Raw genomic sequence first — 22351 nt, forward strand, 5'->3', positions numbered from 1 at the left:
TTATTAAAGGACTACGGGTATGGAGTGAGTATGTGTTTTGGTTGGACACATTCATTAGTGATTCAAATAGTATGTATGAAATGTGGGTTGCCACTCTTTATTGTACAAGTAGAGAATGTATTATTAGGGTTGCAGAAAAAAAAATTGGTACTAATTGTAGCTACAAGTCAGACGTGCATAGTTTGTTGAAATGTAACCATCGGAAGATGATTTTCAACCTTGTGTTGTCCCCATCGCAGACTTACAGAGAGGGTAGGTGCTGTAGGCGTTGGGCGAAGACATTGGCTCTTTGGTGTGCATTGTGTCAGCGAAGCCCGGAGCCTGGTGTTGGCCTGTGAAGGGGTCCAGGGCTGATTTGCCAGAGCCTCCGGCGATGGGGGGATGAAGACCAGCGGAGGAGGAAGAGGAGGAGGAATGGGAGGGAAGCTGCTGCTGCTTCATCAGCAGCGCCTGGTAGAGCTGACGCTGGTGCTGCTGGATCTGCTGCTGCATGTTGGTGATTGTACGTGCAACCTGGGCCAGAGGAGAAGCACAACACCACGACAATGGATCAACATGGTGGAAGAGATGAGCACTGGTTCACAAAATTAATCGCCTCTATCAACAGCTCTTATCTTGTGGCTCGCTGTTGTTGTTATCAAGAACCAAACATTCTAGAGAAAGGGGAACAAACTTCTTTTCACAACGCGAGTAAAACTGGTTGGCTCATGTTCAACGAGAAGTAACATCTCCTCACGCTTGACTTACAGTTTGAGGAACCCATTTTGTAACATTGCATGTGTTTTTCTTATGTTGTCGTGTCATTGTCAAATATTTTCTGAGAAACACGAAGTTGTGTAGTGCTCAAACATGGTCACGCACATGAAATGAATGACCCAAAATGATTGCACTTTTTTGTGGGTGTAATGATGCATTTGTTGCCTCACTTGCTGCTCTTGTTGTCTAATGGGGCCGGAAACATTGCGTTGCGCCTGCATCATCTGCTGCTGGATTTGTAAACGCTGGTACGCCTGCAGGAAGGGAAGTAAAAGAACAATTCAATAATAAAAAATATACACCGATGGAGTAAACAATAAAGCAAAGTACGAGAGGGGGGTCAAGTGTTCCATCTGATGAATATTTTCGTATTTTAAACGCTCACGCTTAAATTTCTCACATGTTTTTAAATGGAATCTTTCTTAATTTTTGATTAAGAAAGATTCCATTTTTTTCAGTCAAAAATAAGAATTAAAAAATAATCAATAGAGCTTAAATGTAGACATGTTTTAATCCATGTTTTGGTTGTTACCTGGATCTTCTCAAAACAAAATGTTCACAACACACATTCTTCTACAAATACAAGAGGTGTAATGAGGGACTACAACTCACCATTTGCAGTTGCTGAAGTTGGTACAAGAGAGTCATTTGTTGAGGGTTTATTGGTGAGGTTAAAAGTGCAGGATTCAGACCAATGTTTTTTGCTGCAAACTGCAAGAGCTGTGCTTGGACCTGGGGGAGAGACGAGAGATGACAAGTTTGTCATCACAAATCACAACAGCTTTGCAAAAGTAGTTCCTGGCAGGGTAAAACAGTCACTACTTAATGCGTGCAAGGAGGAAAGATTCTGCTAGAGGAGACTTGTAATGCCAACAGATTTTAACAGGCATAGTATGGTACCCAGAAAATAACTTGTGATGATTAAGCCAGTCTTCCCGATATAATTCTGCTGATTTTACACTACATTTTTGATATTTCAGAGTATCAAAGGCTGAAATTATACTACCAGTGTTGGACTTAGTCAAGGATATCACTGCGATTGTCGATACGTTCGTAAGTTTTTTTTTAAGTCATCTCTTTGTTTTATTCATTTATAGAAGAATAGAACATCCCTGTGATACAGGTTACATAATACAATATTTACACATTTGGGTGTCAAATAATTTCCTTACTGGATCAACAGTACAATCGGCCACATGACATTTACCTGGTACTGTGTGTTATGACCTGATGCACCTCTATGTTATGTGTGTGTATCTACCTGAGGGGAGAGAAACTGAGGCACTTGAGCACGTAGACTAGGCTGGGAGGAGCTGAGTGGTGGCACTGGTGGCTGAGGAGGCTGCTGCTGCTGCTGCTGCTGCATGGCCCGGGTTTGTGCTGCTCCACTACTGCCAAACATTCCACTGGGTATCTATAAGCAGGCGCCATAAAGCTACAATCAAAACTTCTTCCAAACCTACCCACTTTCGTTTACTGGAGCTGTTCTCCAAGCATTTCATTACTGAAGCCACTGAATTGAAAAGACACGTTTGCACTTCTTGACCACTTCAGCAAAACAGTTACAGAACACCTCATGACTAATGCCAAGAGTTGAGCAGCCAACTATCAAGTCTTTATCAATTTGATTTGTTCATTTCGATGCACGGATGAGTGCACTTGAGTTGCAGGAAAAAGAAAATCCTCTCGTGGGCCAATAATATTCCCTTTCCAGTCCACATAGCAATATCTAAAAAGCATTCAACCTCAAGGTCTTACTTCACAATACATCTTGTGCATCAAAGCATACTGAGCACTGACAGAGAGCAGCGAGTTGTTGGTTCACGAAATTGCGACTAATTTGATTCATCAAATGACACAAAACAGCCTGTAAATGGCAACATGATCCACATTTCTGATTCCATGCTGTTGGAGAGTTCTTTTCATTCACTGCAAAAAAAAAAAAGACGCCTGCTTCCATTGCCTTTGTTTGGGGCTTCAAGGACATACTTCAGTTTTTCTGGGCCATGGCTGCCTCTGGGGGATATATAATCTGATAGAGCATAACTATCTGATTTCAATGGGCACTTCAGGCAAGGTCATACACACATAAGTGAGCAATAGAAAAGTGGAGATTTGGGAGAGCGTGTGGGTAGAGGTGTGTTTAAAAGAAATCCAATGTATCTGTTGTTGCCATCCCTACATTATATACACACTTAAATCCTGCATGACGCCATTCCATTTCCTATCTAGTAAACTGTTGCATTCACGATGCAATAAAGAGGGAAATCACATAATCAATGCACAATAAAGTCTTGCTCTTTATATTTTCAAACCTCCCACAATCTATCCAATGTTATATGAACATGAACATATAGCTTCACATGTATAGTTTTTACAGCAGGTGTATTATTTAAATAGTTTAATACCTGTCTGTTGTTCAAGTTTTGCATGGCCAGCCCCGGGTTGCCCTGTCCCAGACCCTGCCCAGGAAGGCTACCGTTGGCCAGGGGGAGCTTCAGGCTGGGGGAAGGCATAAACGGTGATGGGGGGCAATCATCTGACAGAACACCATCCTGGACCGGAGGAAGATAAATGATTGACGAAAAAGAATAGAGAGATATGAACAACGCATTTATCACTGCACATTATAAACATGAAGATCTGATTATAGTTACAATATTTACAATGTAAAGATAAAAGAAAAAATGCAGGACTAGATATATTTTTAAAGGTATGAAAACAAAGTAGACAACAAAGTACAATCTAAAGGAAAAGAACATGCATTTATGGCTGGTCAGTTGCTAAATGTTCTATACCTTGTCAAGATAGGAGTTGCGGTCAGAGGGGTCTTTGGAGAGTGCAGAGGGCCGACACACCATGGGCTTGTTCATGCCGTTGCTGTAATCAGACATGCCCATGCCCCGCTTGTCCAGGTCCGTCTTCTTCTCCAACAGGGCGCCTGGGAGAAGAAAGGAGAAAGGTAGGTTTAACATAAAGTCTAAAAAAGGAAATGTACTGTGTTACAAAATCTGATAAATATTTGATGTATTTGATCTACTATGATGGTTATAGCATTAGCAAAAAAACACACAAATACACAAACTGTACACCAATAAAGTATGTAAGTGAACTTACTCATAGCCTGGTCAAGGTTCATGTTGTTGCTCTTCAAAGCCTCCTCAGCAGGGTCTCTCTGTAACACACAGATAACATAAGCTTGTAATTGACCATGGTTTATAGCAAAAAAATATTGTAAATTGGTTGTATATTTCCACGTGTTTCTACACTGTACAGCAGATGTTTAAAGAGTGGCACTAACTTGAGAGAAACCCCAAAAGAAAGTGTGTCGGTGCTTTATGTGAGTGAGAACTACTAAATAAATTGCCCACATACCGGAAAGCCCATGTCAGTGAGCTGCTTGATGAGACGGTTCATTATCCACACCTCGTCGGGCTTGTTGACAATCTTCCCCTGACAACAGAGAAGCACAATATAAAAATGTGAAATTGTTATTTTAATAACAACAATTCCCAACATAAATATCTGCTAGTATATTTATGACAAGAGCCAGGTGTGCTATCTGACCTTGCTCGGGGCCTTCTTGGGTCCATTGCCCCAGGAGTTGCAAGAAGAGTTGCTCTCCTGGGAGGTTGGGCTGTTCCACATGTCCCCATCCTCAGTGTCCCATTGGCTGTTAGACATGCCCATCTCTTCTCCTCCATTTCCCCAGCTATCTTGCATAGGTTTGGGGCCTGAGAAAGAGAAAATGTCATTAAAGGAATGCATGCGTGAAAATGTTTCAGATGAAAACAACAATAAGAAGTAAGTTTAAGTATCTTTGATGTATCACCACGAGAACATAACGGCCATTTCAGAGAGAGCAGCAAGTCATTTTCAACCTGACCACTTGGGGCCACTGTGGCCATTTCCAAATTCAGCATTGTTCCCCTACCGCTACCATTTCCAACATTTTCAACCAACAGCACAAATAACCGAGACCTATTGAGGTGTGGAATTGCTTTAATCTCAGCAACAATCCAGTAGCAATGTCAAAAACTTTAATAATTCGCAACAAATTATACAGGTCTGAATACACTTCCTGTTTTTGTTCCCTTAACTGAACTGTAAAGGTGCACACACAGTGGGAAACACCATCAATCAGTCTTTTTCAGGTACCACTGGAAAACACCAACATTTGAAATGATTATAGCCAAGGTGATAATGGAGTCTGAGGCAGAAAATCTATTTTCAGTTCACCTTCATAATGCCACGCATAAACTGGGACGTCGATACATAACACAATGTCTGTAATTGTGTGGTCTTTTCCAAACAACAATCTGTTCTATGTTACAGTTTGCTATGGTCGACAGCGGCCAGTAGGGGTGTTTTGGCGCTTTTCCAACGCACATGTAGCTCTACTCGACTCAACTCGGCTTAACTCAACTTGGTTTGGTAGTAGCACGAGTCGTTTTCCACTGCAAATAGTACCTCCTGAACGTGGGCGGGGTCGTCATACAAAGGGACAGAAAGCCGACTCCGGAGCCAAGTAGCAAAGCAGAAATTACGAGCAGTTGTTGTACTATTAACTGAACCAATCGCCACGGTTGGAAACTGTTTAAGTAATACCCCCCATGTATCTGTTTGCTAAAAGAAGTAGAAGAATATTGTGACGGGCCATTAAAAGGGAGGATTGGTGTCAGCTGTAGGGAATCCAGGATCCATCACGTAGCCTACGCTACATCCCTATGCTCGTAAAAATGGGCATCATAAAGTTGTCTGTTTTGCGCTTGTTTCAGGATATGCATTTGCAAATGCAAGCCGTGTCTCAGCCTGAATATTTTATTGAGGTAAGCAGTGCAGTCTGAGGCTTGTAATGTAATCGCTCGCTATCATTTCTGTCCCAGCTGGCTACTATAGGCTACCTGCCCTACATGTCTCCTCTCCTGTCGTGTACAGTATGTTTAAAGTAACATCCCCAACAACCAACACAACTGGGTGAGCTTAGCGAACATATGGACGTTTCATTTTCGGATCTGTAATGCATATCAAATGAAAGAGCCAGAGAAGTCTGCACACGGCGAGACATAATACACTCGAATAGTCCCGGAGAGTTTGGGAGTAAATACAACAGAATGAAGCCGGTAGACTCTGGCCAATCAGTGGCTGGCAGTCTGCCGACGTCACCTTTTGGCATCGGCTCAGCTCGCTTGGAACCTAGAGCGAGGCGATACAAAAAAAAACAGCCGCGAGCAGGGACCAGGTACCATGAAATTGCGGTGGAAACGCCAAAAATGGGAGTTGAGTCGAGTCGAGTTGAGCTGATACCATGCAGTGGAAAAGCGCCATTTGTTTGTTCTGTTGTGAACAGCGTCTTTGTATGTTCTGATCGCTTGTGGTGGAAATCGTGCATCACTGCAAGTGTTAATCATCTGTGGGTGTTACCTGGCTTGCATGGAGCAGAACCTGGGGGTCCGTTGGGTCTGCCATAGGGTCCAGAGGGCTCGTGGCCACCGTCTCCCCATCCTGCTGTGGGCTTGCCCCAGGCAGAGGTGCCATTGTCCACAGTTGATGTTGGAGCTGCTGGCTCTCCCCAAGCAGGCTCCGACTTGGGCTGAACACTTGGAAGCTCTCCCCAACCTGGAAGAGATGGGTGAAAAAATAATTATTAAAAAAAAACTTTCACTTTAGTAAAATGTATTCCAATACCAATAACTTAATAAGGGACTTAATACCACTCAGACTATCTGCTGCTTAATATTCAATGTGAAATAATCTTATAGGGAATAATTATACTTGAATGGAATAGCTATCGAATCCAATCGGCAACAACGCTTTCATCATTTTAGTCACTTTGCGTTAAAAAATTAAAACAACTCTATTTAAGCGTTGTCTATCCCTATATTTAATTCAGCTCATCCATCAACGTGGACGAGCTGAACTAAAGCTTAATACCTTTCAATAAAACTTGGGCTCTATCACATTTATCTTTCCTTCTTTTAATCTGCTTGATACATTCATAATGCATTTTATAAAACACTCCAGTGTCCTTTGCATTCATTTTATTGAGATAGTGAAAGTCTTTAATTTGAAGTAATATAAGATTTTTTTTTAACTAAACAGCACAGTCATACTACGAACCTGGGTTGGCGACAGGGTTTCTACCCTGGAGGCCCGCACCTGGATGTGCTGTGCCATTGTTGGGTGAGCCATTGTTGTTTCCATGGTGTTGCAGGTGAGTTGGGGGTTGACCATGGTGGGGATGGTGGTGCATGTGGTGAGTGTGATTGTGATTGTTGCTTCCGGGGCCAACAGAGTGACTGTTGTTTCCAGGGCCAACAGAGTGACTGTTGTTTCCAGGGCCAACAGAGTGACTGTTGTTTCCAGAGCCAACAGAGTGACTGCTGTTTCCAGGGCCAACAGAGTGACTGTTGTTTCCAGGGCCAACAGAGTGATTGTTGTTTCCATGGCCAACAGAGTGATTGTTGTTTCCAGGGCCAACAGAGTGACTGTTGTTTCCAGGGCCAACAGAGTGATTGTTGTTTCCAGGGCCAACCGGGTGACTGTGACTGTTGCTGTTATTGTTGGGGTTAATCACTCCACCATTCTTACTGGGAGGTGGGCCACTGTTGCCAGGGTTACCATTGGGATTGTTGCGATCCCAAAGGTTAGCAGTCTTGTTGAAGCCGGTGGGTTCGCCCCAGGTGGACGTTCCGTCGTCAATCTCCATCTTCCTACGGATGGAGGGAGGGGAGGGCTCTTCCCAGCCAGTGGAGTCCTTGCACTGCTCCTGTTTGCTGGCATTGCCCCAACTAGATGTGTTCTGCTTCACAGAACCAGGACCACCCCATGAACCAATGCTGCCACCTCCTCCGCTGCCAGTGCTGTTGCTGCTGCTTTCCTGAGGCTTGGAAGATCCCCAGCCTCCCTGCACTGGACCATTGGCACGTGGAGTCTCGCCCCAGTTGCTATTACTCACAGTAGGAGCAGGCTTACCCCAGCCTCCTCCTCTAGGGTTTTCCTTAAATCCACTACTTCCTCCATTTCCTCCTTCTCCGTCCCACATGCTGTTGGAGGACCCATTGTTCTTGACCTCTGCCTCTCCCCATTCCCCTGTGCTGGAGCCATTGGAGCCCCCATTACTGTTGCCCCATTGCTGTTGGGAGCTTTTGGGGCCCTCTCCCCAGCTAGTAGGCTGGGTTTTCTTCATACCATCGTCCCAACTGGGTGACTTGTCCTCAGAACCCCAGGATGGTGTGCCTCCATTTCTAGGACCATTTGTAGGGGAAGGGTTTCCCCATCCACTGGGAGTGCCACTTGGGGCTTTGCTGAGTGACTGGGGAGAGTCCCTCCATCCTGATCCAGTCTGGATAGGCTGAGGTGGAGGGGCTCTCCAGCCAGAGGATGTATCACTATCATTTTTTCCTCCAGACCCAGGCCTCTGATTGTGGCCAATGTTCGGATTCATGGTACCTCCATTGGTGGCCGAGGGTTCGCCAGTAGAGCCAAGGCTTCCGCGGCTGTCTGAGCTGCTTTTGCTCTTCCCATCATTAGAGTTGACTTCTTCCATCTCCCATACAGTGTGCTGTCGTATGGGAGTCTGTCCCCAACCTGTGTTACTCAGCACCCTGGGATCCAGGTCTGGACGGGGTATCATAGGGGAAAAATCCATGCTGGACGACCTGTCTCTGTGGGCTCGACCTTCGCTACTACCACTGCCCTCACTGGCAGGGGGTGTTCCAGGCTGCTGGCCCCATGAGCTAAGTTGTTTTTCTTGGCCAGAACCAGAACTACCAGCGTCCACGGAATCCCAGCCTTTAGATGCATCTCCACCACCAGAGGATTTCCCCCAGTCACCCCAGCCACCACTTCCACTACTACCACCACCACTGCCTTGGCGGTCCCAGCCAGAAAGGCCTCCAGAGGGAGCCGAGTCCCAGCCCGATTCCTTGGGAGAGTCAGCTGCCTTGGTTTCTCCACTGCCCCATACAGAGCTGCCTGTTGTGTCCCCATTGAGCTGGGATGATTCAGTGGGTGACTGACCACCCCAGCCAGTCATCCCATGGATAGGGCTCATAGGCTCCTGAGTTTGCTGCTGTTGCTTAGTATGGTTTGGTCCATTTGTGTTAAGGTTAGCAGGTTCCATATTGTAGGACAGGCTTGTGTTGTTTGAAGGGTGCTGCTGATCATTTTCCTTAGCACTTATCATGCCACCCCAACCTCCGCCGCCATTATCCGCACCTCCCATGCCTCCATTTCCCATGTTGCCATTGCCATTAATACCTGGTGGGCGAGATGGGGAGTTTGATACTCCATTGGGGCCAATGCTACCACCTCCAACAGCATCTTGGCCCAGAACAGGCCAGGCTGATGGATTGGCATTGGGATTGAGGTTCAAGTTAAAATTGGGAGCGCCCCAGTTATTAGGCACTCCTACACGGCTACCATTCATTCCATCTTGTTTCTCATCTGAGCCCCAGCCTCTATTACCAGCTAATGTGTTGGTTGAGCCAGGTCCCGTCATCATGTTATTGTTAGCTTTGAGAGAGGGGTAGTGGGCCTGCTGGCCAGCGGCACCTGTGGCCATACTCAGAAAACTACAACTACTGGTGGTAGTGACAGCACTTGAGTCTTTGTTAAAGCTTGCTGAGCCCAAGGGGCATTCTGGTGGTTCAAGCTGGATGGGGTCACTACTGCGGTTGATAGAGGACCACGCTTCTGTGTCACTCTCGTCAATAATCACTTTGTCCCAGCTGTTGGAAATTGAGGTGCTGTCAACTGGCAAAGAGGCTCCCCAATGAGATGTCTCATACTGGGGAACAGGGCCACTCTGGAGGGATTTGTCTAAAGAGAAACAAGGAGGGAGAGAGAAAGAAAAGTTAGGTTGAGACAAAGTAGAACATAATTATACAATAGGTACAGTAGGTGGAGATGATGACTCGGTCAGAAAGAAAAAAGTTGATTGGCAGAATATGCAGAAAAACAACAAATTAAGTAGCAGGAGTAGAGATTAAGTGTTAAAAAAAGAGAAAACAAAGTGGGAGAAAAAAAGGCATAGCATAAGGAGAAAGAAACATTAGTTTAGACTAAGGAAATCATGTAACACAGCCCATATGAATCCCCAGGACAAAATGTATCTGCTTGGTTGGTTTATGCAAGCTATCAGACATTGCAGGATAAGATGATCACACACTTGCACGTTCCACAATCCAACACATAATCAGAAAGCACAGCCAAGCGTGCTACGCGTCATATCAGCTATATCATATCCATATATCCTTGCCCTGGTGCAGTCAGTCAAACGGAAAAAGGGAGATTGAAGTCTTGCTTTCTTTCCTTAATCCATCCTTATTTCCTTTTCCTTACTTAAATGTTTCACTTGTCTTTCAAACTGGTGTCTTCGCACATCGCTGTCTTGTTTCCCCCTTACCTTCTTCTCACTATCTAGCTGCCCCTGACACCCCCACTTCTCCCCTATGTCTTTTCTCTAACTTTATGCCCCCTCTTCTTTCCTTACCCTTTAATCTTTCCCCCCATCTTCTCTAACACCAAGCAGTGAGAGGCCAATCCGTCTCCATCGTGGCTTCGCTGGCTTGGGAAGGGAAGCCCAAGTGGAACGCCGCTCATTTATTGGAATGAAAGCAGGACGGCTTCTCATCCATCACTCCCTACGCTCCGCCAGGCCTACTCCTCCTCTTACTGCTCTGCACTAAGAAACCACAAAACACTTCCTCCAAGCTTGTGTGAATATATGTCTGTGTCTGCTGACTTCTACTACCTCCTAGTATCGAGATATACGTGTGCATTTGCAAGTGTATAGCTCTAGATCAATTTCTTTATGACAATTCAGGACCAAAGGACTGCATGTAAGTATTGTCCTACTTCTAGCAGCACGTTAAGCATGATCTATAAATTCAGTGCCACACTACCAAAAAGGGAACATTTCAAAAGATTCTCTAATCAACATTGTATCACACAAAAGCAATTTCATTAGGCACAAAAGCAGCCCATCCGAGGGGGAACTAATAGTAGACTGATTCAATGCGGTAAAGGGGTAATCAATCAATGGGAGGCAGCTAATCAATGATCTTATTAATGCCAGTCGTTGAGGGCAGGGAGGCTATCGATCCAGCATGCAATCATCCTAACCACTAAGCCAGCCTCATGTAATAGGCTAAAAACCAATGAGAACTGCAACAAATCTCACTAAAGGAAGGAGGAATGCAGGGAGAAAATATTCTTGGAGGGGGAAGGAAAAATGATTGAGTATTCTGAAACGTGTACACAAAAGCTGGACATTTATGCGACTTTGTTTTTTTTCTCCAACATTCAGCAAAAGGGGATGTTTCAGATATGTTGACGTAACGTACTATGAATTCTTCTTCAAACATCAAATATATTTCTTATGAAAATATGCAAGCCTGATCGTTTTTAAAGGTGGTAGCAAAGCATTAACTATAAACGCAGTGCAATAACAGACCATGTACAAAACAATCATTCCTTTTCAACAAGCCTAACAAGTCTTAAGAGACAATACTATATTTGTGACTAATGTCCTGAGCAGCTGCAGTAAGCGTGGTTCACTAACCTTTAATTATAAGACCCAGGCTGTGTTTGTTAAATATCGGCCTTGTTTGGTAATTAGGCTGCCTTACCTTCCATTATTCTGCCATTAGTTCCCATCAGATTGCTGCAGGGATTTCCATAATAGCTATACGTTATCCATCATGAGATAAAGACCCAGTGGTCAGAACAATCCAGTGAGATGAGGGAAGTGTTTGCGTGGATACACACACAAATAATGGCAGATATGTGGCTTTAAGATACTACGCAACATGCCGTGGCTGCAAATGCAGTTTTTGCCTTAACACACTAATCTCTACTACCCAGGCAGCCTTATCGCACAGGCTCGTCAGACTGATGGCGCACACACACACACCAAAATGTGTCTGCATTCAGTTTGCAATCAGTTTAGCACAGAAAAATATATATACACTCAAACATCACAGAAAAAGTGATCGCTCACAACTGCTTTAACAGTGCCATATTTTGGCGAAAAGGCAGATGCAGTTCAAACTTAAAAACAAGATAGATGAGCCTTCAATTAGAGTCAAAGCCTAATCTCTTTCTTCATAACAAATGTCCAAGGATACAGACCATTAAGATAATGCCTGCACACAAACCTGTCCAAACAAATTTTGTGGACAGAAATTATTAAAATATGTTCTAATCGACGGATTGCTTCCTCTTATGTGTTTTGATATGGATGGATAGTTTTGCTGTGAAATAAAAATGTCCTGTCTCTACATTTAGCTTAGTTATGATAACAGCTACATCGCACCTACGCCATGCTACAAACTATAATGAATACATTTTTTTTCAACAAAACCCAGACAGCTGGTCTTTTTAGTTACCACTGCAAGCTCTCTTTGGCTTGTAGGTGTTCCGTTTCCAAAACGCAGAGGACACAAGACAGCAAAGCAAATGATAATATGCTTTTTCTGCTTTGTCCCAGTCCTGTCATTGCTGCCTAGCGAATAGGAGTTCCATTTTATCAAAACTAAAACACAAAGAAGCTGACTAGCTGCAGCCTCAGGTACATTTTGTTTGGTAGACCTCTGACCACACGGCATAACTTCCTCTCTTTCTCTCTCCTCCTTTGTCTGAATCGCATTTGTACATTTTGTTTCCTGAAGAGTTTAAAATAGATAAGATGATAAGTTAATCAAATTCTGGGAGGCAACCACCACTTTTACTATCAAACAAAATATCCTGCATAAAAGACAAAGGGAAAAAAGGGGGTCAGTCTGGGAGAAATACTGGAAAAAGAAGTGCACCATCGCCACTCTCAAGAGTGCTTACACAGTTCAAAGCAAGGATGGGAAACAGCAGACATCCTCTTAGTATGTCTGTGGCAATCTGCTCAGCTAAAACACAACACTCTCTCAACACTGATTCTCTGCCGTTACTGGATGCCCGAGTTATATCTTGGACCTACAGTATATGCAGTGTGTGCAGGCATTGTGTAATGTGTGCAATATAAATAGCAAATGTAGGTATCTGCCTTGGCGATAATGGAACATCATGTTTTCCTGTACTGTATACTGTATAGAGGCAAAAGCTTTTGTGTCTACCTCTAAAAATATGTACATGTGTGTTTGTGTGGACTAATGCAACAGACTTTTTCCTTTCACCTCAACATGCCTCAATTGTTCCCCTTTCAACTCCCTCCCCAGACATTCCGACAGAAAGGTCTTGCTGATTCTTGGCAAAGCAGGGATTTGGCAGGGTGGGAAAAGAAAGCAAGCTCAGAATGAAAAACAAAGAAAAGGGGACAATTCCCATCCACCATTTGCAATCATGTGTCAGTAATGTGTCGCTGCTTTCATTCCGGTTGCAATTAGGAGGGCAGTCGCTGATTATGCTGTGCAAATGAAAAGGGTCAAAAGTATAACAAAAAACTATGGGGCCATCTATGGCTTCTCGTGCTTCCAGCATGGAGCAGGGCTGCATTTTAGTGTGTGTGTTTGTGTGTGTATGTACATTCCAGTCCATGCACGCAGACACAGGACTGCTCTAAATACAACCTGGACTACAGTTTAATTATATCCTCTCCCCAGAAAATAAAATAAACACACTAAAAAAGGTAAGCACACCAGCAGTGCTTGTGCTTAAGAAGTGACACCACATTGAAGCTCGAGTGGAATCAGAAAAAAATAAGCAAGAGACGAGCTGCCATCACAGAAATGGGCAGGTAGCCAAGAATGAAATGCCTCCCCTCCCCTACGAATGAATAAAAGGCAGGGTGACAGAAAGACAGAGGGGGGTGGTTGGGAGATCTGGGAGAGAGTCTGGGGGGAGGGGTTTGCACTTGCAGCGTCAAGAGAAAAGAAAGAGAGAGAAGAAAGCATAATATACTCAGAGAGATGGTGTTGCAATAAATGTATTCTTTAGTTGAAGAAGACCACGCTTGGTTTTCTCAGAGCACACGGTGGGTTGACATAACACCAGAATGGGGGGGGGGGGCATTTATTAGTCTTTTGTCCCCCAAATAGACCCTCTCCATCTCTCTTTGAAGGGTTCTTTATGCCCACTCAGATCAAAGACGGCATGTACTTGTTTTTTTCCGGAAGCAGGGAGAAAAAGAAAGACAAGACGGAATGGCCACAAGAGAGTTTAAAAAGCTCATTCATGTCTGTTTACTTCTGCTGAGAAGAGAGAGAAACATAGGAGAGCAAGACCATAGCGACTTCTCTGGGTTCCCTGACAGAGAGGCTGGATTAATGAAGCCACCAGGGGTTTCCCTCACTTGTGTATGTTATGTGCCTGTCAAATACTGAGCACAGGGGGCAATCTATAACTCCCTGGCTTTATAAGGACCAGAAAGTCTTGTGATAAGGATGATTATGAGGAAAAAAATATTTACATTGCCATGAGATGGCACTTGAATAACATTAGATTTGGAAAGCTTTTTAAAAAGACAAACCCATATATACAGTTTCTGCCTTACTCAGCAGACCAATATTTCACCTGCAAATTAAAAAGGCCCCCAAATGAAAGGGCCAAGTGTTTTAACAGCACCCAGCAGAGTGCCTTCTGGCTACATGCTCTGTCTGGGTGACCAGCAAACAGCTGGTGGGCTGCAGTTCCCACAGTCTTAAGAGACCCCCACTCCAGCACCTGCTCCTAGGGAGCCTGTCTGGACGGCTGCTCCGGACTACTTAATGGTCCCCAGTCAGCTGGAGAGACGGGCTTGGTGGGAGAAACAGAGGGAGAGAGAGGGGCGCAGTCTGGCCTTTCGGGACAATTAAATAGGGGTTTTGGAGAGCGGAGGTTACGTGGGAGTGCTGTGAATGCCCTTGAATCTAGAGGGGTTTCCTTTCAGAAAATATGAAGGGGGGGTGGGGAGGGGGGGGGGGGGGGGGGTGTATGTATAGCCTATAGCTTGTTGGAATGTTTTACATCCGTCACTCTGCACAAATTAAATATGCCAGCTTAACCACTTAATGAAATCAGTAGGATTTTTCCAAATCAAATGTGTGCAAAGTAAGCAAAGGTGTAAAAAGAAATGCATTCAACCCACTTTGGAAATCTACCAAATAATACTGCAGTACTGCTGGCTTATATGTATATTTATGTTTGTTTGTGTGTGTGTGTGTGTGTGTGTTTGTGCGCATGCACGCATACATTTCCCTTTAAACTCAGAGCCAGCTGGCCTGCAAGGCAGACACAGATCTGAGAGGACACAACTAGGTCAGACCAGTGTGATAGAAGAGATTGAGAATCTGAGTGAAGGAACCATTACATCATCACATCACTTTGGGCCACAGTAACCTACCCAGAGAGGTCAGAAGTCTGTCCTAAGAACAGAGTTCATTTCTAACTTACACTAAAGAAGAACATTTCCATTTGATCTTACAGACAGGTACATTAAGTAATACATGAACATCTTATGATATTGGGAATTTTGATAAATGCTACAGATTATTGTCTTACTTGTTGGTTCTCAAGCTCTCTTAATACAAAATAAGTGTTTTTTTCCAAAACAAATTAGGCAGATGCTTTGGCCTATATATTCAAGTGCAGTGGAATAAGTAGAACAACAGTATCCGCACTCTAAATTATGTGTGCTAGAATCATTGTAACAACAGGGCCAGTAGCTTGAGGCTATTTGCTGTGCAGTGCAGACAGGACAGAACATTCTGTGAAGGGAAATTCCTCAGGTCGAAAAGGAAAAGGAGAAGGGACTTCTCTGCCAGAGGCAGTATTATACCTGGATGCCCATGGGAAAACCAGGATATGATTAAGGACAAACATGACAACCACTGCTGGACTAAGGCAATAGTTAAGACATTAAAAGGTTAATCCACTTAACCAGGAGAGCTTAACTTGACTGGAGCCAAAAGGAGAAATATATCCCTTTAAATCTTAAAAGCCTATATGTATCACTTCTCTTTAGTGATCTAAACATGCAGCCACATTTAGGTTCTGGACCACAGCTTAGGAAACCCTGCTGCACTTAACAGCTGAGGATAGTGGGGAAAAATAATGGAATTTTATAGCTTCAACTTTCAGAACTTCCAAATAAGGATGAAATATTAAGGTTTAAATACTATTTGTGAAATTCTGAAAATTTTTAAATAGTCTCATAAAACTTCAAGTAAATAGAGTAGGGGAGAACGGGGTAAGTAGGCACACTTTTTACTCTAGTGAGAATTGCTCATCACCGAAACATCTTTCAATAGTCATTCCTACATTAAATTGAAGCTTAAGGTGTTGTCTTGAAATGTGTACCCCTCACTTTTTCTATCTTATTGTAATAAAGAAGAAATTAATCATCAAAGACACCCTTACACATTGTGACAACCAACCCCATCAAGGGGTCGGTTGTCAAACACTATGGGGTTGTTTGTCACAATGTTATCTTAATGGGAATAATCTTAAAAATAAGGCAAGAAAGTAGAACTAAATTTGAAAGTTTAATTGCATTGTCAAGTTGACAAATAGGCCTACATAACTTACTGTAGCCTTGGCAGCTGGTCTAGTTTGGGATGCACTGGGTTGTTTTGATTTTGTTGCCCTTTTTTTCTTTTGCATGCTAGCTGCCTTTTCCTGCTCTATTCTTTCCTTCTCTGGGGTGTCAGTGAGGATACAGCTTGACAATTTCTTTCGTTATTGGGTTCCTTTTCTGGCTGCAGCCTTGAGATAACATGTGACAACCAACCCCCCAGAAAATGTGACGACCAACCCCAACTTGAATTTCTTGCTAGCATCAAGGCCAACAACCATCTGCCAACTAATTAGCTTGCTAACCACAATCTAAACTATAGTTTACCCTTCACACTTTGTATGGGTAACAAGTGTTTTGTTATAAACCCATTGTGTAAAAGCCTAGAAGAAAAATACTGAGGAGCTAAATATTTTCAATTTGACATGAAAAACACAAACAGTCGTCTCACCTCAAATTCAGCAGTCTAACTCTAAGGAAGACTTTGTAGGTGACCTCTGATCCCAATTCTGGATATTTACATACCAAAATTTCACAGACAGCGCCTTCTGGTTCCGAGATATAACGATTGTGACAACCAACCCGTGTGACAAATTACCCCGTTCTCCCCTAGTAAACGAGGCAAAACTTAACTTAACTTGCCTTAAAGCTTTAATTTCGTGCTGCGATTAGTGGCATATGCCCGAATACAATCTACATCTAGCCATGCACCACATCTGCTGCAAATTTGTTTACCGAGTGCCTGCCTGGTGTTCCCCCAGCAAATGTTAATGGCAGGCACCACAGAGCAGCCAAGGAACATGTATGAAAAGACAGCCAAAAAGGAGGGGAAAAAAGACTAAGAGAAAATATGCTAGATCCCGTTCAAAAACCTAAAAAAGAAAAACATTGCACGGTGTGCTACCGACATGTCCTCGCATCTACAGTGTGGCTTCAATGTCAGTTTGTTATGCTAGAGGATGTGAGAGGTAATATAATCTTTGTTTGTGTAAATGATTAGGAAGATGGTTATGTTTGTTTTACAGGGAGAAATAGATGAAAATCCTTTAAACGAATGAAAGGATGTGTGAGGATAAGACCAAAGGGCTAATATGATAATGAAAAGAAAAAAAGAGTGTGCAAGTGAAAATTAACACTGTAATTCCCAAAACTGAGAGACAGCTGTAATAAAGATATAAACAACTCATGCATATTGCATCTATTCCAAATACACACAATGAATACCTTAAGGCCGGTTCAGTATTAGTGATCTTTCGGGTCACCGGTGAGTTCATTAAAAAGCTACCGCTGGCTATAGAGATCTGTGTGTGTGTGTGTGTGTGTGTGTGTGTGTGTGTGTGTGTGTGTGTGTGTGTGTGTGTGTGTGTGTGTGTGTGTGTGTGTGTGTGTGTGTGTGTGGAGAAAAAGCGCATTCAGAGGCTTAGACAACTGAACCATGTTCTTCTAACATAGACAAAAACATCTAAAGAAGATTTCCCAAAGCTTTGAGAGAGTTTGCCTTCATTATTGCGAGTAGTATGAGCACAAGGATGAAGACTTGCTCACTGTAATAGCACAAATCTACTTTGGAAACAAGCATACAGCTATTAGAATCCTTTCATGAAGCCAAAGGAAGGAAAAGAAGCAGCAACAGCCAATTGAAATTAGCCAAGACCTGAGTCACAATTGTAACTTTGGTTCTAATTGAGTCAGCGTAGCCACATCATTTAGAAACTATATTATCTGGAAGTGAAGGTGTGCTGGTCAACTACAATTATAAATGGCCGTAATTTATTGCATTCCTACAATACAGTTAATCTGTCAATTCTGCGTTGCATACCACTGCAACTGTGCCAAGGCAAAGTGAATGTACAACTCTTAAATTAACCTTAGTGATGGACTCCTAAAACAAATTACAGCTGTCCATCAAAGAAATGTGAAAATCAAAGTGAGAATAACAATGGTGGAAACCCAATGAGATTTACAGAATGAGTCACAAAGCTCACTGAGTGAAATTTCGCAAAACATGCAGCCAAAATATAGGCAAGAAAAAAAGAAAAAAAAAAGATCAGAAATCTATTTTTAGGCAATGGTATTTTACTGTATTGACACAAACCTTGGTGGCGTTTGCCCGCAGTAGACGTGGCAGAGTTTGGGGTAGTGCTGCTTGTCGTTGTATAAGTGGAGAAGGAAGGCGAAAAGGAAGAAGAAGAGGAGGAGGAGGACGAGAGGGTAAGAGTGCTCAGGGCTCCAGCGGGCAGTGGCTGGCCTCTCTTCAGTAGCTGCTTGTGCTCCTGCTGGCGGAAGCGCGGGGGCACCTCTCTGGGCGGGTAGCGAGCACTGGCAGAGGACAACTGGCACTGCTGCTGCTGCTGCTGAGGGGCAGAGTGAGTCGGGAGTTGGCTAGTGGAGGAGGCGCGCTTGCCATTGCCAGAAGAAGAGGAGGAAGAGGAGGAGAGGGGCAGCGAAGGGAGGTGGTGGGGTGGGCCGAGACTGGGCTTAGTGGGAGCAGGCTCTGGCACTGGACACACACACACACACACAGAAAGAGACATGCAGGCAGGAAGATATTAATGTCTGGGATAACTCACTATTAGTCATTTATATAACCAAAATTATTTTTATTATTTAACACATGTTCACGGCACGCAGTCACCTGATGTTTTGTTGTGTGTATTGTGTTTTTAATGCAGTGTTCAGCAGATGTTAATAATTGGATCGGGACTATCCCTTTAAGTTAAATGCCTCATGCAACCTTTTGCTGAACATATGTTACTGGCTCAGACACACTATGAAAAGGTCATAATTTTTCTGCTTTCTGAACACGGACACAAACACGTGGAGACACCTCCTTTCCTCTTCATTAGACTCTTTTCTCTCTCTGTCTATTACTCCCCCCTCCCACTACCACCACCACCACCACACCTTTCCCTTCTGTTTTTGCCTTAGCCTATCCTCCCTATCCCCCTCTGAGGTGGCAGTGACCAGACAGCCTTAAGTCTAATTGAGCGTTAGCCTGAAAGGTGTTATTATTAGATAGACCTGGATAGGCAGCAACCAAACAGATATGTATGACTAACTTTTCCTCTGCAGGTTGCTGCAAGACTGAAGAAAAAACTGTCTGGCCTATACAATAAATAATTGTCATTAAGGAAGGTGGAGAGGATGCTTGTGTGACTCTGTAGTGTACCTACAAGTGAGTTTAGGTTGAGAGGGAAACCGACCCCGATCTGCTGAAGCAGTACTCTAGCCGAGAGTTCCCTGCTGCACAAAAATAGCTGCTGTTATACTGGCTGCCAATAGCTAATGATCTAAGAGCTGCAGTGAATTACTGTTTATTGGTCCTTGTGTAAATGCATGATGAGCAGAGTTGATGTTGTTTTCTATAGTCCCCAGATAGATATGGCCGTCCTACACAACAGCTGAGACTGCCTTCACTCAAGGGAGGGTAAAGCGAGAGAGTGAAAGACAAAGGTTGTGTGTGTGTAGAAAGGCATAGCAATCATCTTTGATTAAAGCTTCAGTCCATCCGGTGTAACAAAAGTATTCCTACAGCAGTCCTGTACTGCAGTGCTGGCAATTAACCACACAGTGACATGCTCACACGGTCTAAAGCTGCCACACTGGAGGTTAAAGTAAATTCAGAGTCCAGAGGTATTCACTGTGCCTGCCAAGAGCTCGTCCAAAAGCAAGGCTAAAAACAGAGGCCCTCTCAGTGAGCGCAACACTAATGCAGATGGCTGCCTACCTGCTGACACACACAAACAGCAGTGACATGTAGGAAACTTGAATTTGCATGAACACCGACAAACACAAAGAGAACTACATATGTATTAGTTTTTGATTGGAAATTATACAAACATTCCATATTTATAGAAAAAAAGATGTAGGCAAAACATTTTTTCCCAGTTGTATACAACCCCTTTCACCAATGAGATTTAAGTCAAACACAAATGCCCCCCTCCCTCCCTTCAGCACTGGCTGGCTGTTGGCTTGGAACTGCAGCTGGTGACGCACATCTCTGATTAAATTCAGCTCAGCCCGCCTGACGCTGCCTCCACCAATCAGACCGCAGGGCGATGAATACAAGCTGCCCTGCCCCCTTTCCTCTCTGTCCTCCACACTCTGTTTCCAATCGCATCCCCCCGCCCCCATTTCCATCAGCTCCATAACCCCACTGCTCTCTCTCTCTCCTCTCGTTTTTATTCTGTGTCTACCTGTGTCTCAGCCCAATGTTCTCTTTTCACCATGTCGGTGCCTTTATCTATTGAGATCCCTAAAAAGACTACCTAACAAGATAGATACAAAACTGAAAGTTGAATGTATTTACACATTGTTTTGGTGTGGCTACGTGCATAAACAAAGCATTTTTTTAAATCTTGAAATTCTTACATAGGCAAACATGCTTGAGGATTAACCAGCACTTGTTAGATGCCTTATTTCCAAAAACTATTTTAGCCAAATATGGATGTTAACCACTGTGAGCTCACGGTTTACTTCTGCTGCCAGGGAGGAGATAAATGGACAGACCAGTCCATTAGCTCAAGGATGCCCCAAAACACACCCTGCTTCACCCTGTGTTTGTGTTATAGTAAAAAGGTTGTTACTACAACATGCTACAACTCCCTTATATTGCAGATGCACAAGAAATGGCATGCTTCTCTAAAATAATCATGATACATTTAAAGAAAATCCCTCAGGTGAGTGCATTGCTTACAGTCAGTGAAACCCAATAAAATCCTCAGTTAATTATTTAAGTTGCAAGCTTATTGCATTTGATGGATAACTAACAAAGAGTACCCTTACTGTAGGTAACGTTTCTACTAATTGACCAGTTCTAATATTACATTCCTAAAAATCCCCCCTGACATATCAGAAAAAAAAAAAAATGTCTTATCAAGAAAACCAGATTATTTGACTAGACAGCATCTGTGCAACCACAAAAGACATTGGCTAACCAAATTTAGACCTCTATGTAGTGGTGGCTTTAGCATCTCTAATTGAAGCTGAAAAGGAGAGCCAATTAAATAGGCTGTTGTATCAAGTGCACTGCAAATTCCATTAAACCCTCCAGCTGAGGCGCTCTCTGAAACCTTGCACCAACTTTTAATTACAGCCCTATTTCACACTAAATGCTTAATTACAGACAATGAGAGAGATCGAGAGAAAGAGACATTTTCAATAATAAAGAGCAAAGATGAAGGGCGAGAAAAGAACAAATGGGGGAGAGGGAAATACAGAGGGAGAAATACATAAATTAATTAGAAAAGGAGTTAAAAATCTGTGGAGGCATAATGACCGAGAAGGTAGGATAAGTGTAAAGAACAATTGTGATTGGTTCCCTGAGCCCAGTGCCAGGCAGTGCAGGGTCCCACATCTCTGCTGTCCATTGTATGCAGATCCCCTTTATTATGCAGCCATGTTGGTAGGAGGGGGAAGGATGGATGCAACACACAGAGCTATATGCCCTACACAATGGGCCATTTCTTAATCCACTAAAAGATGAGATGTAGGGAAGGGAAGAAAAATACGGTATGTATTAAGGTAGGTTTATATCAATTTAACAGATGCTTATTTTCCATGAACACTAGGTATATTGAAAAAAGTGAAAGTAGTGAAACAAATTCAACCACATTTTGTCCAATGACAATGGCACTGATAGATTTGTCTTTTGGGGTTTGCCAGGTGCACATTTTCTATATCACAACTCTCAATTCGTCCCATGGACGTAGTTACTCTTTACACTACAACACTTTTGGTCTACAGTCCACAAAATGGACTATATTCTCGTGTAAAAAGTGATAGTGAATACCTGGTGACTAGGAATTATAACTTAATAAATATACATTTTCATGGAAGACAAGACTGTAACAGTGATACGCCTTGTGTAAAGGGAGACATTACAGGTAAACAAGGTAAATAAGAATAATAAAGAATATTCCGTTATAAATATCAAAAGTGACTGATAGGAACTTGAGGAGCTCACAACAACTGGGTCTTCTTGACACGGTAACCAAGATGACCTTTTTTCCCCATCAGAGAAGGCAAATATATGTGCATGTGTTTATGCCACACAAGGGAGGGTCAAGTGGGTGTGTCTTTAGTAGGTCCCATCTGTCAGTATTAGCA

General features: G+C 43.3%; 1 protein-coding gene across 2 annotated transcripts in view; it reads right to left on the bottom strand.

Annotated features, from left to right (window-relative positions):
* Positions 1–22351, bottom strand: part of tnrc6c2 (trinucleotide repeat containing adaptor 6C2) — a 60665-nt gene that overhangs the window by 19249 nt on the left and 19065 nt on the right. Inside the window, exons 4-15 of one of the 2 annotated variants that reach the window (XM_080029616.1) lie at positions 18339–18743; positions 6877–9579; positions 6181–6375; positions 4324–4490; positions 4132–4209; positions 3874–3931; positions 3555–3697; positions 3165–3311; positions 2018–2170; positions 1369–1488; positions 927–1010; positions 246–513 (exon numbers count right to left, since the gene is read on the bottom strand). In XM_080029616.1, the coding sequence (XP_079885742.1) occupies positions 246–513; positions 927–1010; positions 1369–1488; positions 2018–2170; positions 3165–3311; positions 3555–3697; positions 3874–3931; positions 4132–4209; positions 4324–4490; positions 6181–6375; positions 6877–9579; positions 18339–18743 (4521 nt within the window). The remainder of the gene's footprint in view (positions 1–245; positions 514–926; positions 1011–1368; positions 1489–2017; positions 2171–3164; positions 3312–3554; positions 3698–3873; positions 3932–4131; positions 4210–4323; positions 4491–6180; positions 6376–6876; positions 9580–18338; positions 18744–22351) is intronic. The other variant, XM_080029617.1, reaches the window with a different exon arrangement.

Source organism: Ammodytes marinus, assembly GCF_949987685.1.
Source record: "Ammodytes marinus genome assembly, chromosome: 6".
Classification (NCBI taxonomy): Eukaryota; Metazoa; Chordata; class Actinopteri; order Uranoscopiformes; family Ammodytidae; genus Ammodytes; species Ammodytes marinus.